At 58.0% G+C, this 18,928-nt stretch overlaps 2 protein-coding genes across 2 annotated transcripts; one reads left to right on the forward strand and one right to left on the reverse strand.

The window, feature by feature from the left end:
• The first annotated feature begins 256 nt into the window (after positions 1-256).
• Positions 257-8,270, forward strand: LTK (leukocyte receptor tyrosine kinase). The gene is given in 26 exon segments (XM_059915206.1): positions 257-260; positions 816-959; positions 1,057-1,155; positions 1,158-1,221; positions 1,833-1,983; positions 2,131-2,255; positions 2,257-2,275; positions 2,508-2,664; positions 2,742-2,938; positions 3,826-3,920; positions 4,304-4,362; positions 4,365-4,464; positions 4,885-4,979; positions 5,255-5,381; positions 5,383-5,420; positions 5,935-6,047; positions 6,184-6,271; positions 6,449-6,563; positions 6,659-6,760; positions 6,899-6,991; positions 7,094-7,195; positions 7,294-7,425; positions 7,501-7,570; positions 7,692-7,758; positions 7,761-7,857; positions 7,859-8,270. Coding segments are annotated over 26 exon segments (2,598 nt in total). The 3' UTR covers positions 8,004-8,270.
• Positions 8,271-8,429: 159 nt separating this feature from the next.
• Positions 8,430-16,962, reverse strand: ITPKA (inositol-trisphosphate 3-kinase A). The gene is made up of 7 exons (XM_059915571.1): positions 16,427-16,962; positions 10,473-10,569; positions 10,174-10,390; positions 9,829-10,033; positions 9,479-9,580; positions 9,109-9,180; positions 8,430-9,005 (listed from the first exon to the last, which is right to left on the reverse strand). Exons 1-7 carry the CDS (start codon positions 16,913-16,915, stop codon positions 8,802-8,804), a joined length of 1,386 nt encoding a protein of 461 aa, XP_059771554.1. The 5' UTR covers positions 16,916-16,962; the 3' UTR covers positions 8,430-8,801.
• Positions 16,963-18,928: the final 1,966 nt, after the last annotated feature.

Below are 18,928 nucleotides of genomic sequence, written 5' to 3' on the forward strand. Positions count from 1 at the left end.
CAGTAAGAAGTTGTGCACAGAGTTGACGCAGGCAACGGAATTGTACGAGGTGAACCCTGAGATCCTTCACATCCTGGGGTCTGAGGTGGGAGTGGCCAGGCCGGCTTTAGGACCCAGCGGTCTCTAGCGAGCGACTGGACACTCCTATAAGCGGCAGTCTGGGCTGAAGTCTGGGCTGAAGTCGCAAGGTCTGACTCTGCAACTCTGGCTGCAGTGGGCCAGTCCGCTCAGCCGGCTGCTGCAGTGGCTCAGAGCCATGGGTAAGTGCCTTTTGGCAGTCAGGGAACCATCATGTTAGAGGCACCTTCCTAGGCTTGGGGACCACAGTCGAGACAGAAGGGGTCCCAAGTGGCTCCTGCAGAGGCCTCGAACCCTTGCAGCCAAAGCTCCTGGGTTAGTGTATGGGGAGTGCAGGCAGAGAATTGCAGGGGTGCCTGAATCTGAGGTTCCAGATATCGGCTGGGGAAGGAGGGACAGGCCCTAGGGTCTCAGCACCAGCTGGGGGCAGAACCACCAAGGTAAGTTGAGAAAAGACGGGGGACCTGCAGGACCGAGCTCAGCTCGGTGCCAAGTCATCCACTAGGAAGGGCTCTCCAGGGGAAAAACTTGCAGAGACAAAAGCGGGCACCACCACCCTTTCCACCTGCCTTCGTCGACCAGAGTTGTCTTGGGGCCGGCTTCCAGGTGCTGGTGTGCCCTGACTGGGTGGGGGTAGGGGTGTGGCTGTGAGAGGCTAGGGCAGCCTTCTCTTCATCTCCCATCCCGTTAACCTCTGTGCCCTCTCCCAACCCTGCTGTTGCCCTGTCACCTTTCAGGTGCCATTCTCTGCTCCAGCTTAGGGTCCCAGGCACCTTTTCCCCCGTCCTCGCCCTTGCCCCTGCCAGTTCCAAGCCCCTGGGACCTGAACATCACCACACCGCCTAGCCGCTTTGAGCCAGCCTCTCCCCTGATTCCCCCAGGTGAGCTCCTAGCTCCTTCCTCCCTTCTCCACTCACCATGGCCGACCCTCAGGCCGGGGCAGGTGCTCTTGACCCTTTCCTCCCTCCCTGTTCCCAGGCACGGAGGGGCGTTGGCTGTTCTCCACCTGCAGGGCCAGCAGCTGACACGGGCCCACACAGTGTGGCCGGGACTACACCGGCAGCAGTGTGGTGGTGACAGTGGGGCCGCCGGGCCTCTGAAAGGCGTGCAGTTGTGGTGGGCGCGGGGCGCCGGCCAGTATCTGTAAGTGCGGAGCAGGAATAGACGAGGGTGGTGACCTGCGAATCTGAGGTTCTGTGGTCAGGGGAACCAAGGCTGCGTACGCACCATTTTGCGTCTTGGGGTATTCCGCAGTGACAAGCGGCCAGGGCGGCTTTGTCCCTTCTTCCAGCGGAACCCAGGGAAAGGTGGCAATAGTCGCCACCAAATTAGCCGTACCCAGGAGCCTGTTCCTGCCAAGTGGAGTGTCCCTAACCAGCGGCTGCCACCAAGGGTGGCTTGAGCTTCCCTCCATCTCCATTAAGCCTTGTGAAGTAAGTGTAAAATCTAGGGAATTTCCTGCCGGTCCAGTGGTTAGGACTCTGTGCTTCCACTGCTGGGGGCCCGGGTTCAATCCCAGATCGAGGAACTAAGAAACCACAAGCCGCGCGACGCGGCCAAAAAAAAAAAAAAAATGTAAAATCTGTTTTTATGGTGTGCACACCTAGTCTCCCCATTCCTTCAAAATCGACTACGTCCTCCAAGTCCTTCAGATAAGAACTTCTGAAGCTGCCTCTGTCAGCAATCTCTGCCCTGGGCGGGCGGCCCGAGGACCGATGGTCAAGGGCCGGGGACTCAGCGCCTGCTTTCCGCAGGATCTCAGCCTATGGAGCCGCAGGCGGCAAAGGTGCCAAGAACCACCTGTCACCGGCGCCTGGAGTCTTCCTCTCCGCCGTTTCCCCCCTTGGTCGCGGGGAGCTGCCTTACATCCTCGTAGGGCAGCAGGGAGAGGACGCCTGTCCGAGGGTAAGCGGAGCCAGTGAGAGGGGGACGGCTCAAGCGCCCCAGGGCGAGGGCTGCGTGGAAGGAGAGGGCGCTCCTGGGGTTAAGACCTCAGCACTGAGAGGGGAGGGTCCCGGACCCCCGCTGATTCCGGCCCCGGGCGCCCGCCAGGGAGCCAGGAGAGCCAGCTCGTTCTGCCTCGGAGAGTCTCCGGCCGCTGAGGAGCACGCGGCGACGGAGGGGATCAGAGGGGTTCCGGGGTCGCGGAGCTGGGCAGGAGTCGGAGCGGATGGGGGTTGCCGCCGCCGTCTTTCGGGTACTTGCTTGCCTCGGCGCGGGCCGCGCCCGCCTCCAGCGCTCAGCGTTGAGGTCGCAAACCTTCCCGCGGGCGCGCACGCACACGAGCTCCTTGGAGTCCCCAGAGCCCTGGGCCTGGCTGGGAGCCCCTTCGCTTACTCCAGTCCCCGGGGCGAGGGCCCTCACCCAGCGCCCGGGTCGTCATCGCTCGACGGCTAGAGGGCGCGCCCCGGAACGCTGCTGCCGCGTAGCTGCGCGCCCGCGAGCTGGAGCCGCTGCTGGTGGCGGCCGGAGGAGGCGGTCGGGCGTACCTGAGGCGGCAGGACCGAGGCCGGACTCAAGCCACCCCCGAAAAACTGCAGAACCCCTCGGCGGCGCCGGGAAGCAGCTGGAGAGGCGGGGCGGCGGGTGAGGGCGCGGGCTGCGGCGGGGAGGAGGCCGTGCTCCTCCTCCCCGCGGCCGGCCATCCCGCGGTCTCTCTGCAGGTGGAGGGGACGGCTGGACGTCGCGGGCCCACTCTCTGCCGGCCGGCTGCTCACCGCGGGAGGGGGCGGAGAGTGGCCAGGGCTGCAGGGAGGCCTGGGCTACGCTTGGCTGGGCCTCAGCCGGCGGCTTCAGGGGAGACGGCGGCGGCCACCCGGGTAGGTGAACTTTTGGGGAGGGCACCTGGGCAGCCCCAAGAGTGAAGTGAGGTTAGAGCCTTAGAACAGACCTAGTCCCTCGGGAGATAGTTGAGTTAGGAAAGGTGTGGAGCTACGCTCCAGGTCAGAGTAGGTAGAGTAATAGCTGTTAGAAAAGGAGGTCAGATAAGTTGCAAATCACACGTGCGGATAGGACTCCCTCGATTTTCTTTTACATCCAGGACCTTTGTCATCACAAGTCCCGTCCTCGATCTGCAGCAGTCCCAGGAACTTACAGCTGGCTGAGTTAGCAGGCTGAGCAGGGAGGCAGAAAGGCAGGGATAGTTTAAGTCAGCAGTTCTCAAAGTGTGGTCCCTGAGCCAGTAGCATCAGCACCACCTAAGAAGTTGTTAGAAATGCAAATTCTCAGCCCCCTTCAACCTACTGAATCAGAGACTTTAGGGGAGGGTCCCACTATCTGTGTTTTAGTCAGTCCTCTAGGTGATTCTAATACACTCCAGAGTTTGGAAACCACTGCTATAAAGAAACAGAGCCTTTGTGTCTGTCTGGGCTGTACTGTTCATAAGTACTTTATACGCATCGTCTCCATTATCACAGAAGTGGAATATGTGGGTTGGGCCTCTTCCATTTGATAGCTGAGGACATGAGATTAGAGAGGTTCAGGCAGACAAGGAGCCATCCCAGCCATCGTGAACCAGGCCTTCAGATTCCAGCTGATTACTCCTTTCCCACTTCTCTGGCCCCTCAGCTCCCACATGCAAGCTGGCAGCACCTGTACTGTAATGTGAGTGTAGAGAAGGCCACACTGGGGTTTCCACTGGGAGACTCCAGCTTCCCCACTGTTCATAAGCCAGCTTCCCAGCTGTGAGGCAGCTGTGTGCCCCTTAATCCCCCATTTTGTAGCCAAACCCTCTCTTTCAATTTCCAGGGGGGCGATGCCTCAGAGACTGACATCCTCTGGGCTGATGGGGAAGATGGGGTATCCTTCATACACCCCAACAGAGAGCTCTACTTGCAGCCTCTGCCAGGTGTTGGCCCCTATCCCCCACCTTTCAGCTAGCCTAGCCCTTTTCCTCAGTCCCTCCCATCTGAGCCACCAACTCTGCACTGTGAACTACCTGTTCTTGCACACCACAGGAATACTTGGGAACTGGGCTGTCAGTTGTAATGCCAGTATGAGGCATTCTGGTCTGCTTGTCAAATATCTCTTGCTATGAATTCTCTTCAACTACCTGCAAGCTCACGGATCCCAGAAGAGGAAGCATACAGGCTTGACAGAAGTCCCCCAAGCTCTCCCACCCACCCTAGATGCCTGGCACTGCTCCTTGTTCCAAAGTCCAGGGCTAAAATTAACCATGAGGCTGGAAAAAGTACGTATGCCCCCCATGCTCACCCTGCAATATGAGTTCTTTTACTTATAGTCATGGAGAGGTGGAGATTCGATTATACCTCAATCGTGGTCACTGCCTTTGAAAATCTGCCAGTGGCAGGCAGAGCTCCAGTTGGCCAGATGCATGTGCCCAGATGGCATGGAGCTGGCTGCAGATAACATCACCTGCATGGGTATGTCCTGCCTGTGTCCGAGGTCTGGACTCCTGGGGCCATGGGCTGGGGGGAGCAGTAGGGCACGGGAAGGATGCCTGCTGTGTGCCAGGTACCATGTTGGGTGTTGGGCAGGGGATTGGAGGTGCATCTTTGCCTTCAAGGAGCACATAGTCTAGTGGTCTAGTGTGTGAGGGGAGATATCTATCACCATCTCTAAATATACATCTACATTTATATCTAGATATATCTCATAGTGACAATTGCCATGGGAGGTGTAAAGTATTTTAGGGGTTCTCAGGAGGGAGAGGTTGCATTCATTTAGGATAAGTGGGGAAAGCATCATGGAAAAGTTAACACTTGAGCTGAGTCTTGAGGCATGGGTAAAACTTGGGGTAGAGGGACAGAGAGGCATTTCCCACTGGAGATGTGTCTTTCTCTCTAGACCTGCCCACCCCTTAGACCCTTTGATTCTGATGGTGGCTGTGATGTTGATCTTGACACTGAGACTCCCTATGGTGTGTGGGGTCCTGATTCTGGGTACGGAGCATCCAGCAAGCATGGCTGATTTCTCCACTGAACTGATGGGCTTCTGTGGGGTCCCAGGGGCAGACATGGCTGATTTCAAGACCTCTACTTCCAGCAGAGCTGTGGTGGACTCCTCTGGGGTTCTAAGAGTAGAAGTAGCTGGGGAGGCCTGAGGACAACATTTATCTTAATGGGCATCTGGAGAGGTGTCCTGGGAAGGGGGCAAGTCAGGGCAGGCCTGATGGCCAGCCAGGTAGAGAGTGTGCTGTTTTTCCTCCCACCCTCAGTGAACCATAAGAAGTGGCAGGGCCTGTGGTGGATGAGGCTGCCAGGCCCTGAGCTCCAGCTGAGCAAGCTCACCTCCACCATCAGGACAACCCCCAACCCCTACTACTTCCAGGTGGGGCTTGGCCCAGTCCTGGCCTCTGCCCCCAGGGCTTACGGAGGTTTCCCAGTAAATGTCATTCTGCTCAGCTGCGTCCTCCCCCTCCTTCTGAGAACCTGTGCACTCTGAATCCCCACCCTCCATCCTGCTCCCTGTTGTGGTGAATTATGGATCCCAGAGAACGTCTCGTCCAAACCCCTTGTGTAGAGAAGATGAAGGTCAGAGAAGCTCCTAAAGGGAAAGTAACCTGTCCAAAGTCAGCTGTCATCCCCAGTTCTGGGATGGTAGGGACCTTAGGATATGATTCCTTTGGAGCAAGGGTTGCTTCCACCCCAGGGTGTATGCAAGGACCTAAGGGAAGCCTTAGCACAGACTCCCACCCCACCCCCTTAGCCCACACCTGCCCTCTCTTCTGCCCTGGCTCTGGCCTAGTCACCGTCGCCCTTGCAGGGTTTGTACTTGGGGACATGCCGTGATGCGGAGAGCTCAGACCCTCAGAGAGGGCCAGCTGGGCGTATGGAGGGCAATCAGGGGGACAAGGGGGACCCTCGAGGACCCTCCCCAGACCCAGTCACCCACTCACTTCCAACCTGTCTTCCTGCAGAGCCCTGGGCCATGGTGCCTTCGGAGAGGTCTATGAGGGACTGGTGATTGGCCTTCCTGGGGACCCCAGCCCCCTGCAGGTGACTATCAAGGTGGGAGGGGGTGGGGCTTCCAGCTGACAGTAGGAAAGAAGGGTCCAGGGAGGAAAGAACAATAGCTGGAGCTAGGGTCAACCTGACTTCCTGAAGTGTCCAGGGCGCTCAGGAGCTCTGCCCTCTTCCTCCCGAGACTCTGCCAGAACTCTGCTCTCAATAGGACCAGCTGGATTTCCTCATGGAGACACTATCATCAGGTACACCTGGGGCCAGGGGCAGGCGTGGAAGATGGGAGGAAGGCACCCAGACCTGCCTGCACAAATAGCCTCTCTTCACCCTGGGGCTGAGAGGTAGCAATTCTAGAGACACAGAGGTTCACTCCAGTCTGTGGAGCCTAGGGCATGGTTTCTCTCCCTGCTGGTGATGGGATATGTGCACCACTGGCTCAACAAGGTCAGCCATCAGAACACTGCGCTGCGTGGGGCTTAGCATCCAGGCTGCCCCTGGCCTAATTCTGCTGGAGTTGATGTCTGGAGGGGACATGAAGAGTTTCCTGAGGCATAGGTGGCCACAGCTGATGAGACCCTTCTCCCAGCCCTCCAGGCCCCTCTGAAGACCCTGTTCATGTGTCCCCAAACCTGCATGGTCTGATGCGCCTTCTGCCTGACCCAGGGCCAGCCATCACCTTTGGCCATGCAAGACCTTCTCCAACTGGCTTGGGACATAGGCCAGGGTTGCCACTACCTGGAGGAAAATCACTTCATCCACAGGTTGGAAGTGATCCTGGCTCTGGGGACCCCGAGCCCAACTCCTTCCCCAAGGAATAGCCCTTCCACATAACTTTTAAGGAAAAGATCAAGGCTGGAGTTTCTCAGTTCTGGCAGTGAATTTTTTACCTGACTCTGCAGGGACATTGCTGCCAGGAACTGCCTGCCGAGCTGCACCAGACCCAGCCAAATGGCCAAGACTGGGGACTTCGGGATGGCAAGCACTGTCTACAGGTGTAGGACCTGGGGATGTGGAGAAGGCTGATGCTCCAAGGGAGTTTACCAGCACCTTTGGGCCATTTAAACAATTCATCACTCCTCTCCTCCCTCATGTAGGGCCAGTTATTAAGGCAAGGGAAGCCAAGTTCTGCTGCCTGTCAAGTAGATGCCTCCAGAGGCCTTCCTGGAGGGCATCTTCACATCCAAGACAGACTCCTGTTGATAACACGCCCTTCCCTGCCTTGGGCCACCTCATGTGAGGGAAAGGGAAGCTGTGCCTGATGGGCTTCACTTAGTTCCTCCCACTTGTGATGCAAGTCTTTTGGAGTGCTGCTCTGGAAGATCTCACTGGACTACATGCCCTACCCTTGGCCCACCGATCAGGAGGTGCTGGACTTTGTCATCTGAGGGGGATGGATGGACCCTCTCAGGGTCTGTCCAAGGCCTGTGTGAGTATGGAGTGCTGCCTCAGGAGGGAGGCCTTTCACAGCCATGGGTTGGCATGAACGCCTGCCTCTCCCCAGGTACCATATCATGACCCAGTGCTGGCAGCATCAGCTTGAACTTCACCCTAGTTTTGCCAGCATCTTGGAGGTCTTCAATAGCGCACTCAGGTGTGCCCCCTGACCTGTGCCGACCACCCTGGACTTGGGGGTCAGGAGGGAAGCCATAAAACAACACTGTGGCCCCCTGCTCCCCTACCCTCCCATTACAGAACCCTGATGTGCTGAATTCACCCCTTCCGGTGGAACTGGGACCCATCCTGGAGGAGGAAGGGGCTGGGGAGCCTATCTATCTTTGGGGGGCCTAAGATGTCCACAGACCCAAGAACCAAGTCCGGGGAGCTTGAAGAGCTGGGGAGGGAGCCTCCTTGGCCCCTGGCCTCAAGCCCTCCAAATCCAGGGGTCTCCAACCTCAGAACCTTTGGAATCCCACCTATGGTTCCTGGGTCCCAAAGGGCCCTGAGGGTGAGGACTCTGGCACTGAGGGTAGCAGTTCCTCCCTGCACTCCTCCCCAGGCTTCTAGGTGGCTTATGTTCCAAGTAGCCTCTGTCCCCCACAGTCCGTGCTGTATGTCTGGGCCTGTCTTAGGGCTGGCCTGGCACCATGGACCCTCCATCCTGGAAACCAGTCTCAGGCCTCCTGGGCAAGAGTCTGGCCACTCCCAGCCTTTGATATTTGGGACCAGAGGATACTCCCCCAACTCCCAGGTGTAGGTGGGGAATTGAAATTGCCTCCTGCAGGAAGCCTTCTCCAGATTGCCTTTACCCCGCTAGCGTCCTCCATCTGGGCAGCCCCCAACACTACAGATACCTCTAATAAAGAGCTCTTCTCATATCCTCCAGTGATCTGAATGGATGTGAGGGATGCCAGGGAACTGAGAAAGAAGGGACCAGAGGAGGGCGGGGATGAGGCCTGAGTCAAAGCTGGTGTCTTTGAGTTTTATTGGGAAAGGGAGTCCATTGTAGTGTGGGAGGTCAGACCAATAGATCTAGTACCTGTGAAATAAAGTTCATTATCTGGCTTCTCTGGAGAGGTATGGAGCCCCCTCAGAAGAGCTGGGCTGAAGAAGAAGCCACTCATCCCACTTCTACTCCTCCCTCGCCCGGTCAATTAGTGTCATCGGCTCTGGGAACACTGGGGCTTTTATGGGGGCCAGGCCCTGCGCGTGCAGTGTGTCCCGTAGTGGTCGGCACCTGGCCCTATAGGACCGTATGAACCGCCCCGCACCGCGGGGTTTCAGTCTCTGCCTGCATGCATGGCGGGGATGCAGGCGCAGGTCCTTCTGTCAGACCCTCCGGTCCGCGGAGACAGGGGCCCAGCCTCATCTCTCAGCCAGGCTGGCAAGGATGCCAATGAGATTGTCCAGCCCCAGCAAGTAGCCGTCCTCTCGGTTGCCCTCCTCCCAGGGCCGCCGGTGGTCCAGGGTCTGGCCGTCGGGGAGGGGCGTGGTCTTGCCGAAGTCGATGAGCCATACGCCGGCGCGGTGGCAGTGATCATGCACGAAGAGGAGCGAGCTGCCGATCACCTGCCGAGTCCCACACCGTCAGGCTACAGCTCTAATCCGGAGAAGCCCTCCACCCTATTCCCTCACAGACCACAGACACGGTACCTGAGCCCACCCCTCTTACCTCGTGCTTCCTAAAGAACTCAGAGACCTCCAGTGTGTCCCGGATCTGCTGCAGACGGTTCAGATACCTCCTCTGGAGAGGGTAGAGTAGGAGAGGAGAACAAATTAACTAAATACCAGTGGAACCTCTGCGAATATGAGGAGCGCCATGATGCATGCTTGGCTTGGCAAATACCGTGGTGAGGAAGGCACAGGCCCCCACGTGGCGCGCAGCCCAGAAGGGAAGGAATGTAAAGCAATTACAACACAATGCGATAAATGCTATGATGGGGGTCACATAGGGTAGGGTGCTACATAAATTGACCTGACCTGGGGACACCCCTAGGTATCAGGCTCCCCAACACCTCAGGGTTCTGGGATCCCGCGCTCACCAGCACTTCGGCATCCCCTTGCACAAACTCCTGGAAGACGCGAATCACCTGCTCCCGGCTTCGCGTGGTCTTGAAGTCTGTGCTGCAGGAGCCGTCGGCTTTCTGTAAGAGGTGGCCAGAAATTGTCAGGGGCCCCGTGCCCGCCCGAGAGGAGAGGATCAGGCCAGAGCAGCGGTACCTCCCGGGACGTTGAATGCCAGGGACAGCGAGACTGCCGCCAGAGGTTGCCTTTTCCGGGGACTGTCGGGGTGGGAGGTCAACATGGAGGACAGACACCGCAGAGTGGGGCCGGGGGGTGGTGGGGTGGGGGAAGGGCCCGGGAGGTGCAAAGCGAAGCGGGCGTGGCTCACCTTAATGCCCTCGATGCGGAAGCCGAGCGTGGTACTGGAGCTGATGCCTTCTCGCCACTGCATGTAGCGCGGCTTAGTGACCGCGCGCTGCGCGTGCTCCTCCTCGGTGGGTGCCGCAGGGTCTACGGCCAGCATCTTCTTGTACATGTCCTTCCGCAGCTTGGGCCGCTCGCGGGCTTTGGTCAGCTCCTCTTCCAGGTAAGTCCTACGGAGGCGCAGGCAGCGGCGGGGCTTGAGCGGGCGCACACCCGGACCCTGTAAAGCACGGCCTTGGGCACGCATAGAGCGCTCGTCCCCGCCCCGGGCCCTTTACAGGTTCCCACCTGCCCGGTAGGGCACGCGTACCTGACGCCCATCTTGCAGTCAAGTACGCAGGGCCCATCGAAGCCGTCGAGCAGGTCCTGCAACTGCAGGTAGCTCTCGCCATCGCGCTCCACCACACCGTGGAAGGCGGGCACGCAGCCGCGCAGCGCGTCCGCCATGAGCCGTGCCAGGCAGTAGCGCTCGGGCTCTGAGCTACGCTTCAGAATCAGCCCGCTGGTGCCCGCCGCCTTGAAACTCCCTGCGGGCAGGCGCTAGTTAGTGCTGCCTAGTGCCTTCCTCCCCGCCTCCACCCACCTCCCCCGCGCCTGCCCCGTGCTCACCCGTGTGCCCCGCCAGCTGCACCCAGGAGTAGCGCTTCTTGAAAGGGCTCATGACGGGCAGATTCACCATGGTCCGGATCTTCTGCCAGTGGCTTTTCTGAAAGCGACACGGTCCCGGTCTGTAAGTTAGCGTCTGCATAAGCCCTCTTTCCTCTGGAACATGGTGTCGCCCCGCCCAACCTTACAATAAGCAGCTAGGGCCTGATGAGTCAATCATTCATTCGCTCAGGGAAAGTTTATTGTGAGCCCGTGTGGCGGACCCTGAGACAAGCACATGGAGGCGACAGACATCCAGCTCTTCAGTGTGCTGAAAAGAGCCCTGGGCTCAGCGTCAGAAAGCTCACGTTTGCACCCCAGTTCTGCTGCTCCAAAGCTGCATGGACAGGTTACTAAACTGCTCTGTCGAGGTTTTAGGACTTTTGTGAGCATGAGAATCACATGATGGTCACTCTTGTTTAAAAAATGCAGATTTTCAGGTCTACCACACGGAAATTCTGAGCAGTCTGGGGTGGGACCAAAAATTTGCATTTCTACCAATGCCTCCGGATATTCTGGGGCCTGAGAAGCCTCTGAGCTCAGTTTCTTCATCTGTAAAATGGGAAAATAACCACTCTCGCTGGGTTGTTGTGAGTAGTAAATGAGGCTTGAGTGTGACAGATGCCCCCACCCCCAACCCATTCCTTGGCATGAAGCAGTAGCTGGACAAATCTGGATTATTGTTTCATTTACTTGGGACCATTGGTTCCTCTCATTTAAGGAGAAAGACAAACATGGAAACAAACCATTACATAGGCCCAGGGCAGGGAGGCCAGCCTGGTAGGGCTTGGAGAAAGAGTGGCTTGGGGCTCCCCAAGGCCCTCTTGCTATCCCTGGATGCATCTCACTCCTAGCCAGTTGACAAGGCCCAGGGCACCCTTAGTCCTGATCTGGAGCCAGAAACCTGGGCTTTGAAAATGGGATAAAGAGCTGAGGGTCTGTCATCTTAGATGAAATTGGGAGGGAAATGTAGATTTTGGTGTACCTTTTGCCTCTTGACCATTGTGTCTAGCCTTCACCCAGTCCTGAGAGTATCTCATACTCTGGACCTTTCCTCTTCCCACCCCAAACTCATCAGTCCTGTGTCTACCCACTGAAGTGCAGAGGTTTGCTCATCCAAACAGTGTGTCTGCTGCCTCCTCCCAGGGTGCCTGCCTTTTAGAGGAGTTACACATGTGTGCCTCCACAAGGGTGGAACCCAGGAATCCAGCTTCCCTGACCAGAGGGTGTTCTAACAGGGAGAGGGAGAACTGGCATGCTGGCCTAAGCAGGGGAGGCTGATGACCATAAAACCCCTTTCCATGGGGAGGAGATGGAAGTTAGTGACAGAGCACTGGATGGGGAGTCTGGAGTTGGTTCCAGTCCTGGCTCTGTCACTTTCTAGCTGAGTGAACCCAAGAGAGAGTTTCATCTGTGTGAGCCTGTTTCCTCTGGACCTAGCTGTTGCCATAACACGAGCCACCATTTACTGACCGCCTACTGCATGCCAGGCACTTCTCATCTCCATCAGACAGCGTTGCTCCTGTTTTCCTACTGAAGTCCCTACATGGCACACTAGGGTGTGATCACTTGTCCAATCCCCAGGGATCTGGGGGTGTAGCCAGAAGCAGCCCACTAGAAGCATGACATCTCTTTCAAAACTCCCTTTTTTACTCTTTAATACATACAAGGTTTGCATTATGCTGCATAATAAATCCAAGTTTTATTATAAAACTCTCCCACCTCCGAATCCTCAAATAAAATTCCAGGAAGATGTATGTGCTGTGTGTATTGAGTGGCACCATCCGATACCCTCTTCCCCCACACTCAGTTTGAGATTCATTATGCTGCTGCACATGCACAGCAAGTGCATGAGGTGGTAATTATTGCCGTTTTACAGAAGGCAATCAAAGTTCAGAGAGTTAACATCCCCTCCATCCCTGCTCCCAGCCCCCAGTCTCTGCCTTAAGCTCCAGTTCAACCCCCTCCTCATGCATCAATTGCCCCAGCAGGTTCCAAAATCCATGCTACCACCCAGACTCCCTTTAGGGGTCAAAGGGGACCCTGCAGGAGAAAGAGTTTTGTACAAGAGGCAGGAATTTGCAGCCACAAGGTGGTATGTTTTAATCACTGAGGAAACACTGAGATCTGTCTGCGGACCCCTCTCTGTTGGCTGGACACTTTTGCTTCATCCAAAGGGACGGGTTTAATGGTTGGGCTTCGGGCAGCTTTAGGGACTTACTGGCAGAATTTGGGACCAGAATGGACTTCATCAGAGGGTACATCTAGTTCTGTAGCCACCACAGTAGAAGACGGAACCAGCCTTGGGTTAGGTGAGATGGGAGAACGGCATCATCCTTTCTTCTGGGATCATGTGGGAGCAGTGAGTGAGGCTGGAAGGTGGAAGGTGTGCCTGGTAGAAGAGGATTTAGTAGCTGCAGTCCTGGGCTACTGACACTTGATTGATGTGTGATAACATAGCATTGACTTGCTCCCAAGCTGAGGTAACATGGGGTCATCTCTCCACTCTCCCCACCCCAGTTTTGTGAGGATCATTATCAGCCAAGAGCAGCAGAGACTAAGGCTGGTTCCAGCCATGTGGGTTACAAAGGGCTTTCACACCCGTAATGCCATCTCAGCCCTCTCAGCCACCTCTTGAGGTTGGTTGGTAATGACAGGATTTAGTTCTTCTGCCAGTAATGCATATGGTCAAACATGGAAGGAGTTGATGCAAGTATCATGGAACTCTGTCGTCTTCCATCTTAGGGAGCTACCTCCCCCAGGGAACATAATGCATATAAAGATGCACGTATCCAAAAAGGTTCTTGGAGAATCGTTCTTTGGTGGGTGGGCGGGGATTTGGGCACACGAACAACAGCAGGGAATATATTTTTGAGCAGGTAAGGCTTTTATTGTATGAATATCAGAAAGCAGATTTATTATGTTACAGAGTGAAATCTAGCTGAAAAGAGGGCTAAAACTCCATCCTCTTGGCACAGTCTATTCCACCACAGAAGTCTGGGAAAGCCACTCACAGCAAGAGGCTACCCAGACATCTTGGGACAAAAAGCTCAGGAGAGCTGACCATGTGAAAGAGTCTTTGATGAAGTCACAGGAGGACCCTCTGATAATTCCTCTCTCATGGAGCTGGACAGGGAGCATCTCTCTCTGGGCAGGGCTTAGCTGGATACTAGCCTCAGACCCTCCTTTGTCTGAGCTCTATTTGGAAGCCCTGAGGACTCCTCCTTCTCATATCACACCAGATATTCAGTGTATCTTCTGCCAGAACAGATCCTTTGCTTCATCTTTGGTATTCATCCCCATCCTTCCTGACTTCTACTCCCTACCTCCAGCCATCCAGACTCTGGCTAAAGCTCTCTACCACCCAACCCCCTTGCCATGTTCCCAATACTCTATCACATAAGCACTCCTGGTGGCGGTGGTGATGAGAACAATCCGTTTAAATTTATAAGATGATTTGCACTAAGGTATAAGTGACCCACGACTTCACCCTCCCAGGGGTATTTGCTTTTTAAAAAGGAAGCCTGTTAACCTAAATTCTGCTCTATAATTAGTGATAAGTGAAGTGTGGGAGTTCTGGGTCCAGGACAGGATCGAATCCAGGTCTCCTTACCCATCCTGGAGCACTGAGAGAAGAGAACCAAACGAACAAGAGTCAAACACCCTCTCTTCTGCTAGAGCAACACCCCAAAATTGTTTTAAGAGGCAGACAAGGCCTAAGAATACAGTCATGCCAGCCACCCTTGGGGATAGGGCCCCAACTCCTCTCCTGGCCTGTATGGTTTTCCCTGCCCATGACTCTTCCCTCTACCGTAGGAAAGGACCCAGGAGGGAGGCAGGCTGCCCAGTCCCAACTACCTTGCGGGGAGCCCAGCTCCAGGCTCTGGGAAGACTGTGCGTGGCTCCTAGGAAGAGAAGTGAAGGATGTACAAGCCGGGCAGAGGCTACCCTCTCTTCCCGTTGTCCACCCAGGCCTGAGTTGTAAGGGGCTGGCGAGCTGGGAGCTGCCGAGCACTGCCTCAGCACCCTTCTCCCAGGTGCATCCTTCACGGTCAGCCAGCCGATGGGCTCTGCTTCCTACCCGGGGAAGCCCTAAAGGCAGCCTGGGAGGGCGCACTGTGCCGCTCCCGGCCTGGCCGCGAGGCAAAGTCCGAGCCCGGCCCTCCACGCAGACGCAGGCGGCCTCTGTCAACAGCCCCTGGCTTATCTGCCGCTGCCTCGGCTGTTTGCCTTCGGGGAGGCCCCGGCGTGCTGGGGGTTGGGAAGGCCTGGGACTCGCCGCCTTGGAGCTGGAAGGGCCCTCAACGGCCATCTGCTCCAGCTCCTGCCGCGCCGGGTGACAGCGAGGCCCAGAGTGGGAGAGGCCGGCCGAAGACGCCCAGGCATAGCTGCGACTGGTCCCCGGAGTCTTGACCCAGGCTGGCCTGTCTACGTTGTGCACGGTCCTGGGCCGCGGGACCTCCTCCGCCTTTGCGAGGAAGAGCGAAGCTGGGGGCTTCCCTCGTGGCTCCCTTCCTCCAGCGCCCGCCTCTCAGCTGTCAGAGATTTGAGCGGGGGAGCGGTGGGCCCACAGCTACTGCTCCGGGTTTTCAGAGGTGGGGAGGGAGGAGTCCTCTCACTGCCCCACATCACCGCCTTAGAAACCACTGGGCGGCACCCGCCTCCTTTCAGGCGCCAGGGTTGCACCAGGAATGATCGGGGATCAGGCGTACCCTTACGCCGGGGGAGGAGAGAGGGACTCCCCTCACCCTACACCTGGTGGCGGAGTGTGTTCCTGCTCTATGAGAATTTTCCCTTCTTCCTCTTGTGTCACAAACCACGCCGCCCTCTGGGTAATGTAAGTCTCAGGGGTAACTGAGTCACGGAGCCACGCCAAGTCATTACAGTGACTCCCGCGCCTCTTCCAATCCGAGCGCGGGGGGAGCCCAGGTTCAGCAGGCCCCGGCAACCCCGGCGCGCGTCAGCCGCTCTCACCGCCCTTCTGGGCAGGCCCCGAGCCACCAGAGCCTGCGGGGCGCCCTTCGCCTCTCCCTCCACTCCAGGGACACTTGCATAACGTGGATCTAGAGCAACTCCTTCGCGTTGACCGCGGATAGTTATTTGAAGTATTTGGCCTTGGTTAAAACCAGGGGGACAAGAAGGCTATCCTGGGCGCGGCACAAGCGGGAGGGGCAGGCACCGGGAATGACTTCACCGCACCCTAGCCTGGGTTATCCGAGGGTCAAACCTGGCCCCGGAACATCCAGGTTACCAGAGGCGGAGATCAGCAGGCTGGTTCCACCCTTTCGGCCTCAGTTTACCTTCTCCCGGGCCAGAATTAGGAGAAGTAAAGCGGAGGAGGGCCGCGTTCCGCCCCCTGCCAGAGCTCCCAGTCCCGCGCCCCTCCCTTCCCTGCGTCCACGCCTGGTGCGGGCGCCGGGAGCAGACGGCGGCGGCTAGCGAGCAGAGCCTGGAGCGCGGCTCCACTCCCACTCAGGAGAGGGAAACCGTGGCAACGGCGGGGGTGGGGCCGCGGCGCGGGAGAGGGGGAGGCAGAGAGGGAGACTCGTTGACCCCACTCTCCGAGAGTTCGTGGGGCAACGCTAAGCCCCTCCGATCCCTCCAACCATCTCTCAGCCAGCAAGTCACGCTCCCCCCCCCGCCCCCTCCCCGCTCCCCGTGGCCGGTCGCAGACTCCTCCTTACTCTCTTAGACGCCCCAGGGCCCGGGCCGCGACTCGCCTGTGGAACCGGGGTGACCACTGTAAAGGTGAGGGGTCGGCCCGGCGCCTCCCTTAGAACCAAATGCCCTCCTAAAGAGTGAGAATCGGACGCGCCGGGGAGGGAGCTTAGGGCAGGAGTCGGTCCGCAGAGAGCTCAAAGCAGGTCCCCGCGCGCAGCCCCCGCGCCCCGCGCTGGCCCCGCCCCCGCGGCCAGTACCTGACCCACGTCCTCGCTCGTTTCCAGCTGCACGTTGCCGCGGCTCCGGCTCTCGCTGTCGCTCAGAAGATCGTCCTCCGAGTCCTCGGGCAGCGACGAGGAGCCAGTGGAGGAGAGCGACGAGGTGGAGAGGCGGCGCGGCTGCTGCAGGTGCGACGAGCCCACGGCCGGGAGCCAGCCACCCTCCGGCTTGGGCGGCCCGGGGCTGGTCGGGGGCACGTCCGGCTCCTCGGCCGTCACAGTCAGCTGCGGGATCACCGGGGCAGGGGGAGCCCGCGGAAGCCCGTTGGGGATCTGTCCCCCCCGCCGCTTGGCCCCGCGGGCCCGGGGCTCCCCTGCGGCGGCGGCGGCAGCGACCGCGGCGCAGCGCGCCTCGAAAAGCAGGCGCAGTTCCCCGACACTCCGGCGCGGGGCCCGCTCCAGCCCGGGGCTGCAGGGCCCCGCGCCTCCCGGTCGCGCCATGCCCGTCGGGCCCCCGGGCAGGGTCATTTCCCAGCAACAGAGCCGCCGGGGAGCCCACCAGCCCGCGGCGCGGCGGGTACTGGAGCCGCTCGGCGCCCCAGGCTTGAGACTGCCCCGAGGCGGAGCCTGCGCGGCCGCTCGCCTGGGCCCCGCCTCGGCCGCGCCCCCCGCCCACTCCTTTCACTTTAAGAGAAAGCGCGGACCTCCTTGGGCTCCTGCCCGGACGGGAAGGCTCCCTGTTGCTCCTCCGGGTGGCCGGGAAGCCCAGACCTCCTGGAAACACACAAAACCCGGGCCTGGCCCTCGCGGCCTCTCAGTGCCCACTCTCGAGAAGACCGGAGGGGCTGCTCCGCCCCACGCAGTGCCGCCTCCCCGGGAGATTCCTCCTGGCAACTCCAAGGGCCCCGACCCCGCAGGGGAGGAGCTGATCCAGCTCTTGCTCTCGCACCCAGTCCCTCGGGCTCCTTTCCGCGTTCCACCCATCCTGGGCTAAGGCTTCCCGGTCTCCAGGGCTTTTCTCCGCCCGGGGCCCCTTCGGCACAGAGTTCAAGGCCTTCGGCTTCCCAAAGAAGCCTCACCCCAGGGCATGTGCCCAAGTGGGGACTCTGTCTTGGGAAAGAGCTGAGGCTTCTCCCCCTCGCTACCCCTCCAGCTCCCCACTTCCCGGCTGGCAGAGTACAAGGTCAGGGGGCGGGACCCGGATCTCTCCAGGTTTTCCTGGCGGAGACCTGGGCAGCATCCTTGGCTGCTGGCTGGCGAGGGCTGAGCCCTTCTTCCTCCTTGCCTTTTGGAGTTCAGGGCTTGGACTCTGCTGTGGGGCTGTAAGCAAGTCATTTCACCTCCTTCGAACTGCTGATTCTCCTTGGCAGGGTTGCTGTTCACCTCACAGGACTGATGTGAGAATAAAATGAAAGATGCGATATCTCTAAAACGTTAGAATAATTTTAGTGTGAGTGGTAGAGAGAGCCAGCCTCAGGTTCACCACACCCCAGATGTGATTTTAGGCAGTCTCTTCACCTTTCTAAGTTCCATTTTCTTACTTGTAAATGTAGGAAAACCTCACCTGACCTCACCTGAGTCGTGTCTGTGAAACTGGGAAGAGGGTGCTAATGGTGGTGAAGGATCTCATACACTGCAACGTTCTCAGCAGTGGCATCATAGTGGCGGGTCTTTGGTCACTTCGCGTGTTAGCTGTCAGCTGAGCTGCAAAGGCTGCTTTGAGTAGAAGTCAGCATTTCACAGCATGTCCTGTTTTCCCCCAAATGCCATGAGTGAGAATCCCTCATCAGGTGCCTGGTGCCTAGGGATTATTGGGGGACTTCTGGGGAGACTGCCCTCAGAAGGATGGCCTCTGAGCTGATGAAGGCCAAAAGGAGGAGCTTTCCTTTCGTTATCTCCCTTCAGCCAGAATTCAAGGATGGCCCAGGAGGAGAGAAAAGGAGGGTTCAGAGAAACAGTGGGAGCCTTCAGCAAAGAAGAAAGGAGACGATCCCTGGGGGGGAATTGATGAAGAAGGTAAAAGTGTGGAGGAAAGAGTGGGAGGGGGAGGAAGGAGGAGAAACTGAAGGAATGAAGGAGTAAGAGAAAGAAGGAAATACAGGAGTCTGAATACTTAAGTCCTCTGTGAAGAACCTGGGAAGACACATGGCTATTTCTCTGGGACACAGAGGTCGGCAGGAGCCTGGGTGTTTGGGTGAGGGGTGTACTCAAGGGCTTGAAGGCCCAGAAACACCCATGTCTCTTGCTCTCACTTCTCTCCCTCCTTCAGAGCTACCCTGCTTAATGGTGGGAGCTGGGAAGGTACTGCCCTCAGAGAGGAGACTGGGGGCAAATCCAGGGTGGAGAGAGTCAGCAAGGACCTGTCAGAACTGGAAAGGTGGGAAGAGAAGCAAGAGGAGGGAACATGTACTCCACACCTGTGTGCCAGTCAATGGATGGGCAATGTTGGAGGCATGAGCAGGCTGGGAGCTGGTGTCAATCTGGCCGCCACAAGAAAACTCAGGGCAATTCCTTTTTCTTCTTGTATTAGGCCCTTGTCCA

The sequence above is a fragment of the Balaenoptera ricei genome, chromosome 2 (assembly GCF_028023285.1).
Source record: "Balaenoptera ricei isolate mBalRic1 chromosome 2, mBalRic1.hap2, whole genome shotgun sequence".
In the NCBI taxonomy this organism is placed as follows: domain Eukaryota; kingdom Metazoa; phylum Chordata; class Mammalia; order Artiodactyla; family Balaenopteridae; genus Balaenoptera; species Balaenoptera ricei.

Bases quoted from the DNA above. Each gene is read 5' to 3' on its own strand.
- ITPKA (XM_059915571.1), bottom strand. From the start codon at position 16,915: ATGACCCTGCCCGGGGGCCCGACGGGCATGGCGCGACCGGGAGGCGCG. The intron at 10,391-10,472 runs GTGAGCACGGGG...GCCTGCCCGCAG, and splicing joins GCAGCTGGCGGGGCACACGG to GGAGTTTCAAGGCGGCGGGC. The intron at 10,034-10,173 runs GTACGCGTGCCC...GCGCCTCCGTAG, and splicing joins GACTGCAAGATGGGCGTCAG to GACTTACCTGGAAGAGGAGC.